At 37.5% G+C, this 25605-nt stretch overlaps 1 protein-coding gene across 10 annotated transcripts in view; it reads right to left on the minus strand.

Annotated features, from left to right (window-relative positions):
• The window catches only part of RYR3 (ryanodine receptor 3), a 255759-nt gene that overhangs the window by 152977 nt on the left and 77177 nt on the right, over window positions 1-25605 (minus strand). For all 10 annotated transcript variants that reach the window (XM_071809340.1, XM_065840054.2, XM_065840053.2 and 7 more), the window contains exons 8-14: window positions 21161-21254; window positions 20280-20354; window positions 15276-15432; window positions 9339-9512; window positions 5414-5535; window positions 1554-1722; window positions 368-503 (exon numbers count right to left, since the gene is read on the minus strand). In XM_071809340.1, the coding sequence (XP_071665441.1) occupies window positions 368-503; window positions 1554-1722; window positions 5414-5535; window positions 9339-9512; window positions 15276-15432; window positions 20280-20354; window positions 21161-21254 (927 nt within the window). The remainder of the gene's footprint in view (window positions 1-367; window positions 504-1553; window positions 1723-5413; window positions 5536-9338; window positions 9513-15275; window positions 15433-20279; window positions 20355-21160; window positions 21255-25605) is intronic.

The following is a 25605-nucleotide window of genomic DNA, read 5'->3' on the forward strand; positions in this document are numbered from 1 at the left end:
ACTATTACTTTCAGACTTCTCTTCAGCTTTATATATAGAGACTGCTTTCCAGTTTTTCTAGTTCTTAAAACAATACTTTACACTTATTTGCACACCACAGGTGTATTTAAATTAAAAAAAAAAAAAAAAAAAGCATTTGGTATGCTGCACCAATATTTTCCATAGTTGAGATTTGTTTTTCTGGTGTATAATTGCTCAATAAACTCTGTTCTCTGTAATAAATATCTGTAAGTATATGGAAGAAATTCTGCAGTTTATATGACAGAATGAATAACACACAGCATATTCTTTAGTGGTAAAGCAGCAAGTAGAACATAAAGAATACGTATCCTGTCTTATTACATTAGTAGATTACTGAAGAACTTACCTAACAATTTGTAAAGAAGATTCAAAATTTCTTTCCATGCTGTACCATTTTCATCTCTTGCAACTCCTGCAAAATGAGCTGCACTGTTGTAGTCATTCAAGCGATCAATGCAATTCAAAACTAGTGCCAGCATTCCCTAAACACAGATGACAGAGAGGAAAGCCAGCTGTACATGAAAATGTATTTGTTGTTGTCCTCTTAAAAGATTTTTTTCTGTATATACTTAAAACCTACATCATCTTTGATTTTTAAAAAAGACAAAAAAACAAAAGACCACACCTATTGTGCTTACCAGATTTGAATATGTATTTTTGTATATCAGAATCATCCATTTTAGAGAATGATTCAGTACTTTTCCTAACTCAGCTAAGTATTATAAAGAGAAAGGAATAAACAAAACTGACAGTAATGGCTTTTATAATTTTTGTGAACAAACTTTTTTTTTTACATAAAATCTTCCTTATATAGGAAAACACCCCCCACCCTTGAAATCTATAGACAAATAATTTTTTGTTGATTAATAAGGTGGAAATTTTACTATCCAATTAAATATCTGTAAAACAAACAGGTTCAAATAATAGAACAGATTTATAACTTCAGTTTCATTGTAGACTAAAATGGTATTGAAAACCTGGAAGCAATCCAAACACGACTAAAAACATTGTAAAGTATATTTCCTATTTATACAGAAACATAATTATTCCATTTTCAGAAAGGAGTAATTCTACTACACAATACTAGCATTCTTTCAGTTTCTAGAGAAAAAAGTTCCTGTTTCACATCCTGGGGCACACAAGACATCAGAAATAACATCTATAACTGATCTAAGTTTTATTACTCATTTGAGGTATTCAGGTTGTATAACTTCATAGAGAGAAAAGGAAATTTCTTGTCACAACTGTTTCTTTTAAAAAGGATATCTGTTTAAAGATGGTCAGAAATATTAAGAATGCATTTTGAAAGAGAGAGCTTGTGCCCTTTAACAAGCGTGGAAGTGAAAAATATGTCATAGCAAGTTACCCTATGGCATTACAGTCTATTATATATATATATATATATATTTCAGTTATGGAACTTCATATATAACAAATCATATGCATACATCTAGATGATACTTAGGTTCTTCTTAATGTTTGTGGTATGACAGACTTAAAATTGAAATAATATGAAATTCCTCGCTCTGTACCTCTTCTTTGAATAGATTTTGTCTGTTTTTGAGTGAGCGAAGTTTGTTTTGTTTATCTTCATGATCCAGGTCTTCTTTGGGAAGCTGGAAGTAAGTAATCAGGTCTTGCAGAGTCTGAGCCATCTCCTCAACAGGCAGGGCAGAGGGTGATAGTGTTCTGTTGTTTCCACTATGTAAAACAACAATGAGAAAGACTGGCAGCGTTATTCATTTTCACGCTCTAATTTACAGTATTATGTAGCAACATATTTTCTGCTGGTATCTAAATCAAGTCTTTTTATACATATGACGTATGTACATGAGCAACAGCTGATCTGAATTGCAAATCATTCAAATATCTATTGTTTGGGTGTCAAGCACTCAGAGCTTCCTGAAGTGGGAAAAAAAAAAAAAAAAAAAAGAGTAGAAAAAACAATGTAAGTCAGCAAAAATATGAGACAGATAAGTCCTTTCCTACAGTAATTGATTTTTTTTTTTTAGGTATTTTATATCCTATTGATGATACAGGCGTAATGTACAGATGGAGCAAAATAGTAGCGGTTATTGAGTCTTTGAGACAAAAACCACAAGAATAACAGGTAATTTTAACTGGTAATTAGGTCGTCTGTATCTATATAGGAAATAAAGAAGGGTAGAATTTGAAAATATACAACATTTCAAGGAATCTCAGTTTTCAGTAAAATAGCATCTCCTTCCTGTTTAAGCATTTGGGTGACAACCACATTTTTCAAGGTCTGACTCACTACTATAAATAATATAATCTAGGAGGAGCTGATTGCTGGCAGAAGTTGCTTTGTTTTTATATCCTCAGCACTAGAAACATGAAGGTGTAGTGTAGTCACTGGTGATACTGAAGAAGTGATGTTTTAAATGCAACTTCTGTGGAAGTCAATTCTTAATTATAAACTTATTTTTGAATTTTTTGACCTATTAGGCACTAATGAAAGGATGACCACTTGATCATCGTAATAAATGCTTCTGTCAAGAACTATGAAAAAAGTTTGCTCAGTACCATGTATATTCTTATCAATTTTATTGTGTATTTCTATATGTTGATGTCAGCAATTAGAAATGAATATACATTGACACAGAATTGTATCTTACCCTAAAAATCTTCAGACAGAAACATATAGTGAAGGAAACACAGAACTCTGACTGAACTGAAGATCTTTGTCTAGCTGATTGTTAAAGAGCTATTATCCTGTAAGTTTGGCAATGTAAGATAACTGTCATGAACAATTCACTCTAAAGAATGAGAGAATGGAAGGGGAACAAAAGTAACAAATAAAATAGCATAATAAGATTGTTTTCCAAAATGCCACATATTTTCAAACTAACATAGTTAAAGGTATTGTTCAAAAAGTCAAATACAACCACATACCTAAGATAGTTCTCCTGATACTTCTCTTCACTATCTGAATATTAAAGCACTCAGCAGAATAATCAGTTTAGAACTATTTCCATGTGAAGTCTTAAACTTATTGGTAATAAAGGCCTGTCAAAACTAAGCTAAACTGATAAGTGACAGAAAAGATTCTGAACAACTGTGTACAAACAGATAAGCCAGATGATGTGCAGCAGTAGAATAAAACTTTTTAAATACAACTTATACTTCAAGAGGACAGGAAAAATTTAAGCTGAGGTGAGCGCATAAATATGGTGAAAGCAAGCCAAATTTTCATTCAGAAAACCTATTTCATAAATAATGTTATTTAAATACAGGCTTGAATTCAGACAACCAAACTAGGGATTAAATGTGACAAATACAGTAACTTTTCGTGTTCATTTTGTCAATAGTTCATTAAGATTCAACATATCTTGAGGACACAATGGCTCTTCAGTCAGCTACATAACAATAGAGATAAACTGCTTTAAGTTATATTCATGTCCAAAACTTTTGTTTTCCTATTGGCAGAGATTGTATTGTTCAATAAAAATAAAGGTATTATCTTGCCACATGTGTACCGAAGACAACAGGCAACTGCTTACCACATGCAACTCTTTATGTAACCTTTTCAATAAATCAAGATTATGACAAAGCCAGTCTGGTGTCATATTAAATTATTTAATTTCCCTGACTTTCTAATATCCTTTGTAGTACTGACTCCATGCTTAGACTACTCATATATCGCATGTTTCACAATGTCCAAGTATCCAATGGCTTTGGTGTTCTGATCTATGGAAACAGCCGTAACTGTTTCCGTATTATTTTTTGATTTCTGTTGTACAGTTAGTGGAACATTCCAATCCCAGGTAATTCTTACGGAACTGTAATTACTAACTGCATTGCCCTCTAATACAGCAAAAAATTGGAAGATAAATACTATTATGACCTAAAGTCTTAGAATCACAACTTGTGTTATTCCTTATTATCAGATACAGTCATCATCTCTCTGCTGCAATGCTGTTACTGACTCTGAATATCCATAAATACATAGCGCTGCAAATAAACATGTTGGTTAAACGGTAAATTTAGGAATGCTCATGTTATAATTTAGCTGAGAAAAAGAAGTTTTACTTTCTCAGCTTACAGTTAGCCTTCTGCCCTAATTGTTGTAACTGCACATAATATGTTATCATACAATCATATGGTTTGAGTTTAAAAGGAACTTCAAAGCTCATCTAGTCCAACCCCCCTGCAATAAGGAGGGACATTTTCAACTACATCACGCTGCCCAAAGCCCCACCCAGCCTGTCCTCACAGGAGAGGTGTTCTATCCTTCTTATCACTTTGTGGCCTCTTCTGTCCCCTCTTCAGCAGGTCCATGTCTTTCCTGTGCTGAGGGCTCCAGAGCTGGACACAGGCTTCCAGGTGGGGTCTCACCAGAGGAGAGCAGAGGGGCAGAATCACTTCCCTCAACCTGCTGCCATGGTCCTTTTGATGCAGCCCAGGATGTGGTTGGCTTTCTGGACTGCAAGTGCATATTGCCAGTTCACGTCCAGTTTTTCATCCACCAGTACCCCCAAGTCATTCCCGGCAGGGCTGTTCTCAATCCCTTTATCTCCCAGCCTGTATTGATACCAGGGGTTGCCCCGATCCAGGTGCAGGACCATGCACGTGGCCTTGTTGAACCTCATGAAGTTCACATGGGCCCACGTCTCAAGCTTGTCCAGGTCCCTCTGGATGGCATCCTGTCACTCAGGTGTGTCAACAGTTACACTGCACACAGTTCACCAGAGGGAACTGGATCTTTCAATCTTCCAGATATGATCAGAGAGATGACAGAGAAGCAGGAGGATCGACAACATGGGTGATTAAAAACACACAGCAAAAATGTTGGAGTCGAGATTTTGGAGACAATAAATTGGTATTTGTCTCCAAGACCTTCAGAGGTCTATTTTATTCTTCCTTCTGAATTTTTTTTTTTTTGTGGACTTGGTGCTGCTGTGGTTTACCCTCACGTTTTTGATCTAAACAGTATTAGACATTGATATTTCTTTCAATTAGTTTGACAAATTTCAATAGAGTTAACTATAATATTTGGTCTACCACAAAAAATTAAAAAAATAGGAACCCTTTCATTAGTATTGTGAAGTCCTAGCTACTGTAGAGTACATAGCAATGAAGTTACACTTCAATCATTTAGCATATTTTCTTCAACCTGGAATATGATCTAGTTTGTTTCTGTCTTCAAAGCATTAGATTTCATGTAAATAAACAAGTTGTTTTATCTATTTAATGACATTAGTCATCAAAATGGCTAACTTAAGTCAGTAAAAACATATTGCAGATAGCTTTTAAATACAAATACTTGAAAGCAGGAAATATGGATTTTGTTAGAGAAACTCTGATTTTAGAATACTTTAAAAAAACAAATTAAGAAACAAAGAACTATTGTGTGTAAGACGGTAACAAGTACCTTATAAACTGGCTGAATAAGCTTGTAGTATTGCGAATAATTCGAGCAGCCTGGGATTCCTCGTGCTGACATCTTTGTAAGGTTAAACCATCATCCATATGGCCTTCTTGGTGTAATATAACCTATTGAAAGTCAGTAATTATCACAATAATTACTTAAAAAACCTTTGTGCTTTTAAATATTTTGTAACTTATTTCAATATTGCACTGAAAACAGTAATTGCATGTATACTGAGCTACTAGTTGTTAATCACTTTATCTGAACACCTGTTTATTAGTTAATTACAAATTTCTCATTCTCACATAAAAGTTAACCAGAGAAAACATTTTAATTTACCTTTATTCTCCTGAAATTTATTAAGCTGATAGGTTTATCAAATATATTCCAGCTTTCTGTCAGGGAAAGATGATCTTCACTATCTTAAGCATCATTTACTAAAGGATTCACACACAAAAAGACCACTGACAAGAAAATCAAGCTGGAGTGAAAAACAACATAAAAACTACAATGGGGCTAAAGAAGCAAAACCATTTATGAGTAACTTCTGATTCGCTTAGCTATTGTCTACACAGTAGGTTGGATTCTCATTAGAATCAGATGTGAACATCATAGGAACTTCAAGCAGTTAAAGAGATCCTTTGTTGGGTTTTTAATTTTTCTCCTTAGATAAATACCCAGTTTCACAAAAAGCCAGCATAATTTTTAGGTATCTTGATCATTTTGGGTCATTAAAATCCAACAGCACTTCTTTAAGAATTAAATGTGACTTATCCTGCTGCTTCACCTAAGACTGAACTCTCCACTGAAAAATGTATTCTTTTAGTTCTAAAATTTTGCTGTCCAGCTTCCCAGTTAGCTGAGTAATTGTATAGGCACTGAGTAGTTAACAAACAACAATGTTGTACAAGTGGCTATTGCCACAAATGGGAAGATTGTTTGCCAACAACTTTTTGTACATACTGACATATAGGTCTATCAAAGCTTTGGAAAGTGATGGTTTTTTGTACAGGGCAGGATCCAAAGTACACATGTGCTCTGTTCCTTCCAAGATGCTGAGGAAGTACTTTTAAAAGAGGTGTACCTCATCCTATGAGTTTATCAGGACCCTAGAATCCATGGAAATAGGATGCAGAAGACTAGGAAAACACTTTTCAATTAGTATACTGAAAATATTGCCTGAAAGAAGACTAGTTTATGTATTAGTCTTCTTTCCACTTTGTTCAAGTCCTTTATACAGAGTCACACTGTGGTTGAAATGTCACTGTTTCCACAAAGAAACATTCTGAGGTCTCTTAACTGAACAACTGAACTGCTCTTCCTGTCACATATCAACTAAGAAAACATGTGACAATCAGATAATATTTCCTCAGACCGTTTCATGTAGCTCCAAATTTCGGTGCCACAGGAATGATACACGAATATTTGTCAGACAGGATATTAAAGCTGCCATGCCTTGCAAAGTAATTGCACCTTAACCATTGTGTACCAGATATGAACGCTTCTCCCTAAGTACGCAGTGGAGAGGGAACAGACAAGCCTTTTAGAGGGACTTAATCTTCTCTATTTCTCTGACAAAAACAAATCAAAACAAACAGACAAACAAAACCCCAAAAACCCCACAACCAAATCAAACAAAAAATAACTACCAACCAAATACTAACAATAAACAAACAATAAACATAAATAACAAAATATAAATAAACAAAACCCAACCAAACAAACAAAAAACCCACAACAAGAACAAAAAAACAACCAACACCAACAACTAAACCATCCAGAAACACCACAACGACAGGAAAGCGCTATTTAGAACTCCAGTAAGTAGATCATGACCAGAAGCACCCAGCACCAGCATTTGGCACTGCCTTGGTTGTAAAGTAGAGCCGGGCATTGGGATTGACCAACATGCTGAGTAATGGTCCAGGACTTTAGTTCAAATCATGTAGCATATGTTTCTCTGTTCTCCGAGCTCCAGCATTCCGGAGCTCTGCAGGAGTTCATAACCCCCACAGCTATGAAAGCACAGAGGCAAGCTCTCAAACTGAAAGTATGGGCATCCATCACTTGTTCTTGATGGCTGAGGAATATCAAATAGAAAACTGATGTAAACATCACCACTACCTGGCGAAGTCTTGAACTTTTAGTTACCAAGATCTTAGAGAGAGAGAGATATAACAGATCAAAATTCTGGTAGAAACCTTTCAACAGCAGCCTCATAAAAGATGCCAGAGTTTCTTAGATATTTGTGTGTTGCAAAGACAGCGTGATTACTGGAGACATGAAACTACACCAAAGCCAAACAACAGAAAATTTTACTTGGCATGTTGAGTTTTTTTACAACAGAGCACCAGAGTTGTTTTCTCTTCTCTAGGTTTGCAGCACGTGTCATGATAGAGGCTAGGTTATGGGAACAAAAAAACCCTTTGCCCCTTGCAAAAACAAGGTATTTCTCAATCCTCCTAGGGCTACTGAAGCATGTTATATAGAGCGCAGGTCAGCTTGAGAAAGACTACAGTGACTTAAAGTGAGAAATCTCATGACCAAATTATGGTGGAGGATGCATGCAAATCTATGACTTTACTTTTACTGTAGAAAAATAAATAAATTTTATATGAAATTTAAAGGGATGTATGTATCTAAACTTGCTTACAAAATTTTAGACTAGTAACAAATTTTGCAGAGAGTGAAAAACAGTTTATAGCCTTCACAGGAATATCATTAACAGGAAGGAAGAAGTATTGGATTTTCTTCTGTTTGAAGGCACTTAACAGGAGAGAATTCTCCAGGTGAGAGGGCAACAAAAGGTTTAGAGTCTTTCAACATGAATCAAACAGTTCGAAAGTAGAATAAAAGTGACAGGTAATTACAGAGGCTTTTTTAGTCCCTTGCTGAGCAGAAAAGTGGGGGAAAAAGATACTAAACCCCATTCTTCACTGAAAGCACAGGAATAATCTACATGTTGTCTTTTCAAGAAATAAAATTGGACTCCCTGAGGAAAGAAATCTCAAAGCCAATACTGGCATGGGAAATTGTGTGATTAAATCTCTTATCAAGAAAATATTAAATGACTGGCATACAATGAAGAATTTCTCTGATCAGCCAGGTTGCTGAGAGGAAGTGAAAAGGGTGGGCACATGTGCTACACAAACAAGACTGTGCCAAGGGTGCTGTTGAGGACCTCATTTTTTGTATTACAGTCCTTGCGTACAGGTATCTTTTTGTGAATGGACACACATACGAGTAATTAAAGAAGAATTCCGTCTTCTGTTCAGTAATGAACTTTTAATTTTTTTTTTCTTTTTCATGTTCTACCAATAGGTTCAGGTGTAAAAATTATGAATACAGAATCAAAGAATCATTTGTTAATGACACAGCTTTGCAAAGCTAGAACAGAATCCCTTAATTCTGAATGAAATGTAAATGTAATTTGAAGAGATGCAGGTCATACACCCCTAAGAAAGAATATACTAGTACTTAAAGGCCAAGAGAAAGCTCTTGATGCCACATCACAATTACATCTAACATTCTGGAAGGAAATTTTTCATTAATATCTCTTAAGAAACTTCAGCAGTTTCTAGGGCCATTTCTTAAGTAACAAATTTAGTTGTCACTCCATACAATAGAGTCAATTAAAAAAAAACCTTAAGCAACAGTGAATGTAACATGACTTATAAGTTTATACCCTTAAACAGTTAAATTTTGATTTTCAAAATGGGAAAGGTTTACTTCAGTTATGTACCTATATTAATATTCACCAGTGTTTTTATTTTTAGAGTGGCATATTCACGCCATTTTCAATAAAAGAGCACAAAACAATTAAACTCACAATGGCCACATTAGTAGAATGGTAAAAAACAGGACAGATAAAAACTGTTATGCATCTAACATTCATTTTCCAAGTAATTAAAACCCCCCCAAACATTACCTTTCTTTTCAAGGGACCTAAACGTGCTGATTTAGCATCTTGTGCTTTGTAAGTCAACCATAATGCACTGGCCACATGTTGAACAAAACAGACTGAATCACCGTACTTTATTTCTGGGACTCCCATTCCCTCAATGTCACGTTTAACATTAGAATCCTGCTTTTCTTTCATCTCCTAAGAAGATAAAATAAAAGTTGGCATTTAATCTCCATACTGAAACAGGATAAACCATTGAATTTGACACTGAATCACACTCCAACGTTGAACAATTTTTATGCTATTCACATTGTTAAGATACAGCTAAAATTTAATGTAATTTCTGTTTCTATCAAATTAATCAGATTCTGAGTTTAATCATATCAAATTTTAAGCATAGTTTTCAATGAAACAAGAAAAACCAAGTCAAATCCATTAGCATGTAGAAATTTCTCTCTATATTAAAAACCCTTTAAATATTTAACTTAATAATTGAGTTACAGATGTAATTAGAATCTCAGTTTAGTACAGCCTGTAGAATTCTATAGTACTTCTTTTTTTTTTTTTTCAGATTTTAGAAACATATTTCAAAGTTTAGTTAGGTCTTTTTTAATGCTAAAGATTTTTTTGCTTATAAATAGTATATGCAAATAAAAACCTCACTTGGAATGATGCCTCTGTATTGCAACAACCAGCAAAGAAGAAAATATTAATTTGGCTTTTACATTTAGTTTACTTTTGTATTTCTTAATTTTCTTTTATATATACATATTTTTTTTTACATTTATCCTTTTTGTAAGAGAAATTCACTACTTTCAAATATCTTTTAAAGACATTGCTCAATGCCTGGCTGAAATGTCCAGTACAATTTTTAAACCAAACCTATTTCTTAAACCCATTATTCTTCAATCATAAACGGATGATTTAACTCTCCAGCACAAAAGCAAGTATATTTTTCTTTAAAATAAAATAGTTTTCCTTTCAAAACTAAATTCAGGAATAGGAACAGAATTATGCAGCAAATTCTGTAATACGAAATGATGGATGCATGAGTGTGATTGATCAAAAAAACTCCAAGTAAATAGGGTAACTAGATGAAATCATCTTTCTATGACTTCAAATGCTCTAATGGACTTCACCTTGACTTTATATAGTTGCTTATTTGTTAGACATTGGTACACAGTTCACATTATTATATGTGTAACAGGTTTTCTTAATTCATTTTAGTCTACTGAATGTTTAACATCTGTGGAGCAAAAAAGTTCTATCTTAACTATGCTAATCTACTTTTGTGGAATTTAGCTATCACATTTCAATAACAACTTTAGTTGAAACAGACATCATTACAATGCCAAGATGAAGTAGAATGAAGTTAAAATATGTTCCATGGAGACACCATTACAATATCAAGACTATGGGGAAATCATGTCACATCACATTTATGCAGGCTGCGTATCACATACAGATAAACACAAACTCTTTGAAATCACATTTACGGTGAGGCCACTAAATTAAAAATACAACTACATAGCAGTTAATTATTGGGCTTTACATAGCATACTGAGGATTAAAATGCTTTTCTCAAATATTACATCTGCATCTAGAATGAAGCGTCAATGAAAATTTCAGTGAAGAAAATCATCATAATGTGGCAACAAGTAATCCTAATTAAGTTACTGTTCTGAAAAACTGAGTGATATTGATCCTTTCTAATGACCCTAAACATGAAGAAAAAACAAGATTTTTTTAATTTCAGAAACAAAGCTTCAGAATGATTTTGGGGGCCTGAAGGCTGTTCTCACTTTAAGCAATACAGCATAAATTCCTCTTCATGATGTTTTGCTTTTTGCACTCTGTCCAGTTTCTCTAGGATTTCAGCCAAGTCATTTGATAGTAGTGTGCAAAGACAGGGTCTATTTTCTAACAGCGGAAAAGTATATACAGATAAAGATTATCAGGGAAAGAGGGGAAAAAAAAATCTCTTATCTAGATATTTAAGATGTCTTGACAGCAAAATATCCAAACACTATCTCCTTCAAAAGACTTCCTTCACAGCCTATTCTCAGTTTGAATCCCTCAGGCCATGAATGAATCAAGTTGAGGAAAACAAATCACATCATTGTTTTGGAAGATGGCAAAGGCAAAATAACAGTAACAAAAAATAAAAAAAAAATAAAAAAAGAAAGAAGGAATGAACAAAGGAACTTGAGGACGAACAATTACAAGATTTAGAAAATTAGATAATTCATAGAATCATAGATTCCTATGTGACAGAAGGAAAGTAAGGAATGGCAGTGTGAACAGGACAAATAAACCCAGCTTTCTTTACAATGATTTTTTAGTGGTCTTGTAAAAATTCAGTAGGGAAAACAACCCCTGGTACTTTAAGGACTTGTTTACATAGCACTAAAAATAGCAAAACAACATCACAGTTGAACTCTTATTAAATCTCACCTATGAGAGCTAATTAAAGTGTGGCACACTCTTATTGCATTAAAAGTACCGCCATAGGCTACCCCAATTTTACAGAAGAAAAAGATTAAAGTTCTACAACTATAAGTGCAGAGGACTGATACAACGAGCTTATGTATCTTGCTAGTGGGCTTACTGTACTCTGTATACATTGCTGTATTCATTTCTACACTCCAAATAGGAAAAAAAAAAAGGTATTTTAATTTTACCTTCTGCTTTCTCCTCTCATATAAAATAAGTAGAAAAAGAATAGCTTAATGCTGTATTTGAAATGTAGTGCTTACTGGGAAATGATAATTTAAAACATGAACATACAAATAAATACTTGAACTTTTAGAGGCAATTGTAGGTAAAGGACTTTGTAATACCTCTCATCTTATTCCAACCACAAATTAAACTTCATGATTGCTACTCAACTATTACGACATCCTAATGCCACGTTGAGCCTTAAGATAACTACATGCTGGCAGTAATATTAAAATATCAAATCCTTCTGCATGAGTCATCTGTGACTTTTGAATGTGTCAAAATGTTACTTAATCAGACTACATCAATAATTTCTTCATTGTCAATTGTACCTACCATCATGCAAATAAAATATGAAATCTCCAATATTAATTCTGGGCTACAACAATTTTTAAATAAACAAATATTTTTAAAAAAATGCTCTTATAGTTCACTGTGTTTATTCTCAAAGAAATTTATAAGCAGAATCAAGGTTCTGCTCAGCAGAGTATACTGAGCCAAGCACTGTGCTGGAATGACAACAACCCATTTCAAAATAGGATTCCATCTGCTGCTGGGAAACTGCTGCCTCTGGTCACAAGGCATCACAGACAGAACTGTTGCCTTAAAATACAAAGGCTGACATTTTAAAACTGCAAAAGGTAATCTCCATATTAAACCCAACAAAAAGCATAATTTGGGGGTTTTCCATCAATTTCTGATGCTGTTGAGCTTAGTTTACAGTAAGTTGCAGTAAAAAGACATATATTGCGTATGTTTTTTTCACTGAAATCAGCACCATAATGTTCTCTTAGCACATTCTTTCGCCTTTTTGAAAGCTCCCTTCTATTCTTACTGATGTAAGGACATACTGGGGAAAACTCTGATCTTTATTTTGTAATTTAAAAGATCTATTTCAATTTCCAGGGTTACCATGGAAAAAGAAAAAAAAAAAAAACCACAGTGAAAGTAAATACATTGTGAATGCAACCACAGGTTTTGAAAAGCGAGGAACACACAAGACTGCTGAAGTGGTATGTAACAATACTGAGGACGAAGGTGTGCTTTTTCCACAAGAGAGACTCTATAGCAACTATTGAAAAAACTTGAAGTCGTGTGCTACAGGGTCCTGGAAAGCACTGGGGATTTGGTATACTCCACATAGCTTTGCCTACTGGCAAAGATTATCTCTTTTTTACATAAAAACCTTTTTGCTAGCTTCCAAACTGGAAAGAATATCTAAATGAAGAAATGTTTCATTTCCTTTTGGATACTTCACAGCAACGTATATTCTGATTAATCTGGTCTAAATTCAGTGTTGACCCCACATGGAGCACAAGGTTGGACTAGATGATTTCCCAAGGTCCTTTCCAATCAGAGTTATTCTATTATTCAAAGGGGCAGAAGTGCGGTAAACAACCAGATAGTCCGGTACCCTATTTTTAAGGATCTGTACACAGCTAGATAGGAAGGTATTAGACATTTATACTGAAATTTCCCTTAATTCATGCCATATTAAGGTCTTCGGAAACACTAATGTCTGTACCCATGGGCCAGTGCAGTTCTCACCTGCCCAGACAATAAATTCTCATTCTTGACACAGGCAAAATAAAATTTATAACCCATTGTGAGTTCAAAATACGCTTTTCTATGTAAGACAGAACAAAGCCTAGGATGATGAGATGCTGAGATTTTATTTAATATAAAAATGTGCATTAACAACTATAACATGTCCAAACACAGTAGAAGAAATGAATACATTACACAGTAACTATTGACTTCTTCATAATTAATTACCACTGTACTTCAACTTAGTCATTTTGGTGACTGTAAAACATTTCACTTATGTGCCTTTGAGGTACACCTTAAAAAAAAAGTGTAAAAAAAAGAAGATTATGTTTATTCAATGTAACAGAAATTAATATATATGAGTATGCATACATAAATGTAAAATTGATATACTTAAAATCTATACATTTATATGTATAGTTTAAAATATAAGAAACAGCAGGACAGCCAGTGTCCAGTTAGGCAGTGAGTACATAATAGGAATTTGAACACAAACTAGTAACTGCAGCATTCCTGGCATACTCGCTGTCCTTACCAGGGTATCATGATTTGCCAAAATGGGAAAAAATTATGGCTGTAATAAATGCCCCTGCACAAAAATCATACTTACTATCTACATTGCATAGTGTTTATATGGAAGAAAGAACCAAAACCTATTTGGTGGAGTATCTAGCAATCTAAGGAAACTTCTTATAGTTCTTCATTATTTTGATTGGTTAAAATAAAAATTCTCAGCATAACGTATGCAGTCACACTGATAAAATAAACATTGTTATTTTCAACATACTAATAAGTATTTGCTTTATTATACTAATAAAGGTCTACCATCTGTCAAGACCTTTACTGCTAGATTTTATCAAATACGTATCTAACTTTAAAGATTCTTTTTCACTGCCCTCCAAGGATCATACAGCATTCAGAATTACATGGGATGTTTAACTTCCCATAGTTAATAAAAATGTCTATCATAGCAGCTATGGCAATTATTTATAAGTCATATCATGAAAGTATGTAAAAACTTTTCGTCATCTTTGGCGTAAAGATCTTTCACTTTCTGGAAAACAGTTGTGAATTTTGCCTATCTCCATAATTATTCTTCATTCTCTTTTGCACTGTTGTTCTCAGCTGGAAATGATGAAAAAGCTAATAATATGCAGTTAGAAGCTCACTAAAGAGCACAGTTTGAAAACATGGTTTAGAAATCACTGACTACATTTTCATTGTAATTCACCTATCAACACACTGCAGAAAGAATAGCAAGGGCAGAATTTTGCCCAACTGAACTGAATTATGACAGTTAGACCTGGAATTAATAACATTCTGATTAGATTCTGTCCAACCAAAATTATTCTATAATAATTAAAGCATTCATATTGAACCTCTGTATCTTGCACTGCATTAGTTTTTCATCTTGTTGGGTTTTTTTTTGTTTTGTTTTGTTTTTTACATTTACTCTAAAATTTAGTCATCACTGTTACTCTTGACTCAGGTTGCTTACCTTTGTATTTAAATGCATAATCACAGAATGATTGGCTTGGAAGGGACCTCTGGAGATCATCTATTCCAACCCACAAATAATCCCTGTCAATTGTTTCAATTCAGAAATTACCAATAATTTTTTAAGTCATTGAACCAACTCAAACTGTGTTTTTGAGTGCTCCACATTCAAAACAAACTTGCATTGATGTTATTTACCTTTGATGCTCTAAAACAAAAAGCAGTAGATTTTGTGTCCGACTTTTCTCTGTCTACCATTGCAAGTCCTTCATCTTCACTCAGAGCCAAGTATCTTCCTGTTGTAATATGTCGAAGACGGAAAGGTTGTCCCCATCTGATGTTACTTCCACTCCAGCTTAACATGAGAAACCAGAAAATAATTTATGAAGCAAGCAAAAATAGTAATTCTATTCTGGGCTTTGAAGGATGCTCAGAGAAGAAAAAAAAAAAAAAGGTGAAATACATATATTCATTTTTGCTTTTAATTTCAATATTTGCATTAAAACAGATGCAAAACTATTAACATATTTGCAAAGGGAACCCTGGAACCTTTAATATTCTTATTTCTATACCCTCTCTCTGTTTTTTTTAAGGTGTTACATAAGTTGTCCATAAAAAAACCCTACGTGTTTCTGAAAAATACTGAAGTGTATATTAACTACATTTCAGCTGACTGCCTAAAGAAACTAATTAAACCTAAGCAAGGACTCAACATTCCAAAGAACTATTCTACATGCCTGTAAGTTATGAGAGTGTTTCATCTGCAATCATAAACACACCAAGAGTAAAACAAACACATGGTTCAGAAGGCCAAAGTTAAAACGTGTACCCTTATGGTGTTATGTTCTGATTTCCACCATGTTTCTAGACTTCTAAGTGAAAACTAGGAAATTTCAATATCGATGCATCCCAACGAGCAAGAAATAAAGAAAAGTGAGTAGGAGGCCAGCATGAATGAGTAATGAACTCCATTCAAAACTCAGGTGGAAGACAGACGTTTATGAAATATGGAAAAAGAGACAGGTCACTTGGGAGGAACATAAGGTGGCTGTTAGAGTATGCAGGTATGCAGCAAGGAAGGCCAAGCTCCACTTGAAAGCAAATCTGGCCACGGGTGTCAATGACAACAAGAAGAGCCTCTTCAAGTACATCAACAACAAAAGGAAGGTTAGGGAAAACGTAGGTCCGCTGATGAATGAGGAGGGTGCACTGGTGACAGATCATACAAAGAAAGAGTTACTGAATGCCTTCTTTGCTTGCATCTTTATTTATAAGACCAGTCTGGCAAAAGAAAGACTTTCCCTGGTTGAGGATGATCAGGTTAGAGATTATTTATACAAACTGGACAGCCACAAATCCATGGGCCCCATCGGTATGCACTCACGAGTGCTGAGAGAGTTGGTAGATATTATTGCTAAGCTGCTCTCCATCTTCTTTGAAAAGTCCTGGAGAACAGGAGAGGAACCGGAGGACTGAAGCATAGCAAACATCACTCCAGCCTTCAAAAAGAGCAAGAAGGATGACCCAAGAAACTACAGGCCAGTCAACCTCACCTCCATCCCTGGAAAGGTGAGGGAACAACTCATTATGGATGTCATCTCCAAGCATGTGGAGGAAAAGGTCATCAGGAGTAGTCACAGAATCACAGAACATTAGGGATTGGAAGGGAACTCAAAAGATCTAGACCAGTCCCACTGCCAGAGCAGGAACACCTAGATCAGGTTACACAGAAATGTGTCCTGGTGGGTTTTGAATGTCTCCAGAGAAGGAGACTCCACAATCGCCCTGGGCAGCCTGTTCCAGTGTTTTTACCCTCACTGAGAAGAAGTTTCTTCTCAAATTTAAGTGGAACCTCTTGTGTTCCAGTTCGAATCCATCACCCCTTGTCCTACCATTGGTTGACACCGAGAAGAGCCTGGCTCCATCCTCGTGACACTCACCCTTTATATATTTATAAACATTAATAAGGTCACCCCTCAGTCTCCTCCAAACTAAAGAGACCCAGCTCCCTCAGCATTTCCTCATAAGGGAGATGCTCCACTCCCTTCATCATCTTTGTTGCTCTGCTCTGGACTCTCTCCAGCAGTTCCTTGTCCTTCTGTAACTGAGGGGCCCAGAACTGGACACAATATTCCAGGTGCTAGATATGGGCCTCCAACTGGACTCTGCCCCATTGACCAGGACTCTCTGGCTTCTTCCCTTCAGCCAGTTCACAGTCTACCTCACTAACCGATTGTCCAGACCACACTCACTCAGTTTAGCTGTAAGGATGCTGTGGGAGACTGTGTCATATGCTTTACTGAAGCCAAGGTAGACCACCGCTCTGTCATCATCTATCCACCTCGTTATGTCTTCATAAAAGGCTATGAGGTTGGTCAAGCATGACTTCCCCTTGGTGAAGCCATGTTGACTGCCCCAAATGATCCTCTTACCCTTGATATGCCTTGACATTGTGCCAAGGATAAGTTGTTCCATCACTTTCCCAGGGACGGAGGTGAGGCTGACTGGTCTACAGTTACCCACGTCCTCCTTGCCCTTTTTGAAGACTGGAGTGACATTTGTTTTCCTCCAGTCCTCAGGCACCTCTCCCATTTCCCAAGACTTCGCAAAGGTGATGGAGAGTGGTCTAGCAATGACCTCAGCCAGCTCCCTCAGTACTCGTGGGTGCATCCCATCCAGACCCATGGATTTATGGATGTCCAGACTGCACAATTGCTCCCCAACCCAGTCCTCATCAACCGAGGCAAACTCCTCCATTGTCCTGACTTCCTCTGGGGCCTCAGGGGTACAGGGCTCCCCAGGACAGCCTCCGACAGAGCAGACAGAGACAAAGAAGGCATTCAGTAACTCTGCCTTCTCTGTATCTTCTGTCACCAGGGCACCCACCTCGTTCATCAGTGGGCCTACATTGCCTGTGGTATTAGTTTTATCTGCCATGTATTTGAAAAAAGCTCTTTCTGTTGTCCTTGACCCCTCTCGCCAGGTTTAATTCTAAGGAGGCCTTAGCTTTCCTAGTTGCCTCCATACACCCTCTGACAACAGCTTTATATTCTTCCCAAGTGGCCAGCCCCTCCTTTCATGATCTATAAACTCTCCTCTTCCACTTAAGCTTACCCAGTAGTTCCCTGTTTAACCAAGTAGGTCTCCTGGCTCCCTTCCTTGACTTCCTACATGTCGGGATGCTCTAATCTTGAGCCTGGTAGAAGCAGTCCCTGAACACTAACCAACTATCTTGGGCCCCTTTATCTTCAAGCAGCCTTGCCCATGGGATTTCCCCTAGCGATTGTTCGAAAAGGCCAAAGTCTGCCCTGCTGAAGTCCAGGGTTGCAATTCTGCTTGCCATTCTGTTCCTGCCACACAAGATCCTGAACTCCACCATTTCATGGTCGCTGCAACCAAGGCAGCCCTCAACCTTTAACACTTCAACCAGACCCTCCTTGTTAGTGAGGATGAGGTCCAGCAGCGTTCTTCTCCTAGTTGGCTCCTCCACCATTTGTATCAGAAAGTTTTCGTCAAGGCACTGGAGGAACCTCCTAGACTGTGGCTGGCTGGCTGAGTAGTCCTTCCAGCAAACATCAGGGAATTTAAAATCCCCCACAACAACCAGGGCCTGTGACTGTGAGGTTGCTCTCAGCTGTCTGTAGAAGGCTTCATCTGCTTCCTCACCCTGATCTGGTGGCCTGTAATAGACACCCACAGCAGTATCACCCCTGCCAGCCTGCCCCTTAATTCTCACCGATAGACTCTCAACTCACTCCTCATCCTATATTACAATACACTGTAGTTGCTCCCTCTTCAACTTGTTCACCAGTGACCTGGACGAAGAGACTGAGTGCACCCTGAGCAAGTTTGCTGATGATACCAAACTGTGTGGAAGGGCCAACACACCAGAAGGCTGTGCTGTCATTCAGTGTGACCTGGACAGGCTGGAAGACTGGGCAGAGAAGATCCGGAAGTAATTCAATGAAGGCAAGTGTAGGGTCTTGCACCTAGGAAGGAATAGCCCCAGGCACCAGTATGGATTAGGGGTGGACCTGCTGGTAAGCAGCTCTGCAGAGAAGGACCTGGAAGTTCTGGTGAGCCAGCAATGTGCCCTTGTGCCAAATACGTGTTCAAATACTGACATTCCCCATATGCTTCTATCATGGTACATTACTTTTTTATTATTGACATTGAACATACTAGCATGTATCAGATAGCAGGACAAATATATTACCCATGTGTGAGAGCTGATCTGAAAATGGAGCAGTATTTGCCTGAACATCACCATCAGGAACTGAGAGAGTTGAGGCCCTGACAGAAAGAATGCATGGACAACGACTTGGAGAGAGGCCCAAGGAGAAGCATTGTGTTGCACTGGCTTCACCGTTACGGGGGGGCTGCTGCTCACAATGGCTTCTGTATGAACTCTGCCTGCTGCTTCAGCCAAACCAGCCCCCGCCTCCTGAAAGTTATTGTTATGAGGGTCTCTTCGACCCAGGGACAACAGCTGCTGTCCAGAAGATGTATTCTCACCTGCAGCCTCAGTCACACCTGTCCCCCACCTGCTCCCCCAAACAATGGCCAAGGAAAAGGAGCATGCCCAGAAGCTCGCCAAGGGTCCTGAGATAACCCAGTGGACCAGAGAAAGACCCCTGAATGCAGGCCACGTGGGCATTGGCAAAAAAAAGCGTGAATCTTTTGAGCCTGCACAGTACAAGCCTGGGTTATGAAATCAAGGCGGAGACTGCCCTCAAACAATGGGAGTGAGGGAGTGGTGAAGAAACATAAGAGATGACTCCTGAATGGACACTGTGGAGATCTGCTCATCAGAGGATCCCGAACCATGACAAAGGACCGGTAGGACTCTACAGGATGGGAGACCAGAGGGACGCCTCTGAAATTCTACTGGTGGTAACATGTCCTTATTTCTCATCTTTACTTTCATTTTTTCCATGTTTCTTTTCCCTTTTCTTTTCTTACTCTCTCTATCATGTGCCACTTTACTGGCAAATTAATAAAGTAACACTGTTTGATTGAATCATAACCCCTTGGCTTTTTGGTTGCCTTAATTTTGCGCTCTGAGATCAAGGTAAATGAACCATCACGAGTCCACCACCAAGTGGACCATGACACCATGTTATGCCTTAAGGGTTTGTAACAATCAAATTGCTGCTAACAAAACAAGAGCTGCTAACAAAAAAGCTCAAGAAATATCAGTACCTTATTCGAAGGGGTTCTACTCTCCACAAAGACCTTGCTCGAATGCCAGCTCCTCCAGTTTCATAAAGTACTTTCCTATAGAAAACATTCAAAAGATCATCCTCTTGTGTTTATTTGTGCTACACACCTGTATAGGACTCACTGCTTCTTCCCAGCTAAACAGATGGGGTTCAACAGACACATGATTCATACTCATCAGTGAGAGCATGATACACAATGTAAATTACTCATGGTCTTAAATACATATAAACACAATATTAAAATAAATATACAACAGTAGCATACAGTAATGATTATCATCATGAATACGACATGAGAGACACCATTCCTAGAGTAACTTCAACATTCTTATTAAAAGACAAAGGGGTGGTGACAAAGCAAAAATTTTGTATTACAATCCTTACAAAACAGATAATGCAGGTAAAATTATGTATTAGTTTTAGGAAACTCAGAGTAATAATAAAAAATGGAATTGAAGAGATTCAGCCTTCAATACAATCTAATTTTCTTGAATTACTGGTTGGGGATTAGTGACATGTTTTATTGCTGAAACTAGCATTCTACTCAATAGTCAAATACAAACAAATACAATCTATGGTGAATTAGTCCTGTTCACAAGAATACATATATGAAAGTTTTTCATCTTTCAGTAATCATTCATGTCTTGTCATCCAAACACCAGAATTTGTATAACCTTTCTCATATATAGTGGATATGAGAAATACAATGGATAGTAGGAAAGGTCAGCAATAAAACAATTTATGATTAATTTTCTTCTCAGCAGGTCTCATCTTCTTGTAATCATGTCACATTCAATCGACAGTCAACGATCTATTTCTTTTTTGAAAGAAGGAAATGTATAAAAATGCACCACCACTTACTTGTGCTGTGAATCATTTTGATCCGTAGATGGAATTGTCAAACACTCATCGTGTCCATGGAAAAAACGTACTACATGCCCACCAAGAAGATATCCTGTAGAAGAAGCATGTTTACTTATTAGCTTAAACATTGACAATATGGACAAGTCCTATGAGGAGCAGCAGACGGAACTGGGGCTGTTTAGCCTGAAGAAAAGAAGACTGAGGAGAGACCTTCTCCCTCTCTACAACTATTCTACAACTATTCTAGTGGAGTGCTTCAAAGGTCAGTACTGGGGCTGGTATTCAATATATTCATCAATGATTTGGATGAGGGACTAGAGTGCACTGTCAGCAAGCTGGCTGATGACACCAAGCTGGGAGGAGTGGCTGATATGCCAGAAGGCTGTGCTGCCATCCAGCAAGACCTGGACAGGCTGGAGAGTTGGGCGGGGAAAAATTTAATGAAATATAACAAGGGAAAGTGTAGAGTATTGCATCTGGGTAGGAACAACCTCAGGTTCCCATATAAACTGGGGAATGACCTATTAGAGAGCAGTATAGGGGAAAGGGACCTGGGCGACCTGGTGATCAGCAGGATGACCATGAGCCAGCACTGTGCCCTTGTGGCCAAGAAGGCCAATGGCATCCTGAGGTGTATTAGAACGGGGGTGGTTAGTAGGTCAAGAGAGGTTCTCCTTCTCCTCTACTCTGCCCTGATGAGACTGCACCTGGAATATTGTGTCCAGTTGTTCCCCTCAGTTCCAGAAGGACAGGGAACTGCTGGAGACAGTCCAGAGCAGAGCAACAAATATGATGAAAGGAGTGGAGCATCTCCCTGATGAGGAAAGGCTGAGGCAGCTGGGTCTCTTTAGTTTGAAGAAGAGGAGACTGAGGGGTGACCTCATTAATGTTTATAAATATATAAAGGGTGAGTGTCACGAGGATGGAGCCAGGCTCTTCTCGGTGACAGCCAATGGTAGGACAAGGGGTAGCGGGTTCAAACTGGAACACAAGAGGTTCCGCTTAAATTTGAGAAGAAACTTCTTCATGGTGAGGGTAACAGAACACTGGAACAGGCTGCCCAGGGGGATTGTGGAGTCTCTTACTCTGGAGACATTCAAAACCCATCTGGACACATTCCTGTGTAGCCTCATCTAAGTGTTCCTGCTCTGGCAGGGGGATTGGTCTAGATGATCTTTTGAGGTCCCTTCCTGTGGGAGATTTAAGGGATTTTCTTAAGGTTGTTGTGTGGATGGGTTTCTGTTAGATAGAGATTTATTTCTGAACTAGACAAAGCAACTCCAAGGCTGGCGCGAAGGCTGAAAAACAACACCTGTTATGAAAGTGAGGTAATTCTATGACAACAAGACCTGAACATGGACAATATCCGATCAGCCAATGTGTGTTTGGAACGTGGACGCGTGATCAAGAAATAACTGCCTATATAAGGAGGCTTGTCTCTGTAATAAATGGCTTCGCTTGAATTCATATTGGATTGTGTGGAGTCCATGATTTTTCGCCCTCACACCTTCCAATCCCTAACATTCTGTGATTCTGTGAACTACCTTAAAGGAGGTAGCATGGAGGGTGTTAGTCTGTTCTCCCAAGTAGCAAGTGATAGAACTAGAGGAGATGGTCTCATGTTGCACCATAGGAGGTTTAGATTGGATATTCGGAAAAATTTCTGCACAGGAAGAGTTGTGAAGCAGTGGAACGGGCTGCTCAGGGAAGCGGTTGAATCACTATCTCTGTAGATATTTAAAAGAGGCATAGATAAGGTTCTTATGGACATAGTTTAGAGGTGGACTTGGCAGTGTTAACAGTCAGACTTGATAATCTTAAAGGTCTTTTCTAACAAAAATGATTCTATGAAAATAATGCCACCCCACTCCTCCACCCTAAATGTTAAAATTTCAAAAGACCAAGGTGAAATCTGTTTTTTAAACTTTCCCTCATAACTGAAATTAAACAAGAACAAATTTGGTATGACAATGTGTTATTTTTAGTATATTTTGCAATTTAAAATATTTCTTCTGAAAATGAAGACAAAAAGAAAGCAATCTCTTAACACATAAAAATCAGAATTCTGGGATAAAGAAGGAAAATAAAGACTTCTGCAACAACTTATGTTTTGAAATTTGAATGCTTTAGGTAAAAGTCAAATCAAGTATATATTACCACAGTTTCCTTCCCTCTTAATACAATTTAAATGTTCTGAATACAAAATAATTTGGTGAGTTCATCAGTTAGTTCTGACATTTATAATATGTCAAAATCAAAAGTGCAAAGCAGCAGCAGAAGACAGAGGACAGAAAAACATGCAGCAGTTCTGAATATTAAGCTTAATAGAAGCTAACTTTCCAACCCATTTAACAAAAATACTACAGGTCAAAACCAGGCACTTTGCCTCACAGAAAAAAGAGAAAATAAAAAAATTATGTAGGAGGAGAATGATTCATCAGACCCTCAGTCCAAACTGTTCTGACCTTGGAAGTGAAATTAATGCCTTTTGAAAGAACAAACACACATAAAGGATGAAGGGTAGAAGGAAACTTTCTACTGTGCAGCTGATTTAATATAAATTTTTAAATTAGGAAAACAGTAACTGGCAATTATCCTGTACCAAATTAATATAAAGGCCAAAGCGAAGAAGGAATGTGAAAAAAAAAGATATTTTCCTGATGTTCGCAGTCATCAAAAGTACTTCAAACATTCAATTTTAGACTGAGAAAATGCCACTTTTTCAGTCTGTCCATTCTACTTGATCCAGGCTGCTAAATCATTTGACATACAATCATCCCTCCTGTAAACACATTCTGAAAGGAGTATATACAGCTAAATCTGAGCCTGAGTAGTAGGGAAAAAAAACTGACACACAGAAAACACATAGAAAACCTACTTCTCTGCTTATCTGGCCCTATTTTTTTCGTTATGCAATTTTGGATTATTTGCCCAATTCTAACCTAAACAGTACAAGGCTTCCAAGTACAGCAAAGGGCCACTAAGATGATTAAGGGACCGGTGCATCTCACACATGAGGAAAGGTTGAGAGAAATCGGACTGTTTCACCTAGAGAAGAAAAGGCTCAGGGGGAATCTCATCAATGTCAAGAAGATGAGGTCAAACTCTCTTCAGTGCTGCCCGGTGAGAGGGCTCGAGGCACTGGGCACAAGCTGAAACACAGGACATTCCCTCTGAACATCACGAAACACATTTTCACCATGAGGGTGCCTGGGTTCCCCAGAAAGGTTGTGGAGTCTCCTTCCTTGGAGATATCCAAAAGCTGTCTAAACATAGTCCTAGGAAACCTGTTCTAGGTGTCCCTGCTTGAGCAGGTGATTAGACCAGGTCCCTTCCAACCTCAACCATTCTGTGATTCTGTGAGCACTTAGGAAATTTAGCTGCCAAATCCCTGTCATTACAGAAATCTAAAATATACCACTGATTTTCCATCATCTCTGTGTAGGTCATTATGTTTGTCATCTGTCACAAGTTTTCAGTTTTACTATAGGACAGGTTTTCTGTTTGCTTGGTTTTGTTTTACCTGTGAAACCTAAGAATGCAGGGAGAGTTATCCTCTATTCTGTTTATGACTCCTGACAGCAGCGGACCAGACAGCCATTTATAAACATAGGGATCCAGCATAATAAATGTCTTGCAACACGAAGTAATAAAAAAGTATTACAAGGAAAATCCATATCCCATATGTTCTTATGTACCTACAATCACTCTGAGACAAGTTTCTCATGGGCCAGTGCACAAGAACACTGTGGGATGCTGATTTAAACCACCTGGGGTTAGAAGGGCCCAACCACAGTTCAGATAAGCTTAGTGACCATTAGTCTTTAGCACCAGGGTAGTCTACTGCTGTCGAGACAGTATAGATGATCCCAGAGAAATGCAATGTCTCTTTCACGTCCCTTATACCTCTATTTTTCCCATGGTCCAGTATATTACTATAGCATAAGCGATTAGTTTTAGGGCCAAGTGGTACAAAAATATACCGACTTAAAGACATTTACTGTTTGTGAATATGGAGGGCTGACACTTTGAACAGAGAACAGCAGAGGTACAATGATTGTTACGACAGTGTTAATGACAAAGTATGGCACTGAAATAAGGAGCAAGATTGAGTGGATGAGCCTCTCATCACAAGACATTTCTCAAACATGGCTGTAAAGTACAGTCAAGTACTCAGAAATCTTGATCCTGTGGTGTGGGTTTTAAGGCTGATTAAGAGGATGTATTTAGGGAGCTCATTTTCATTGACTATTACAGAGACAATAAAGAGGCATGGCTGTGAGATCCAGAAGGAATATTTAGCAAATATCCTTAAAAAACACAACTAAGAGAATGAAACAGGAAATATGAGAAACCTGCTTTCCATTTTGCATGTAGTTTGATCTCTCTTCTGTTATTTCTGTTACATGGTGATTAAAAATCCCATGCAAAATCTATTAAGT

The sequence above is a fragment of the Patagioenas fasciata genome, chromosome 5 (assembly GCF_037038585.1).
Source record: "Patagioenas fasciata isolate bPatFas1 chromosome 5, bPatFas1.hap1, whole genome shotgun sequence".
Taxonomy (NCBI): Eukaryota; Metazoa; Chordata; class Aves; order Columbiformes; family Columbidae; genus Patagioenas; species Patagioenas fasciata.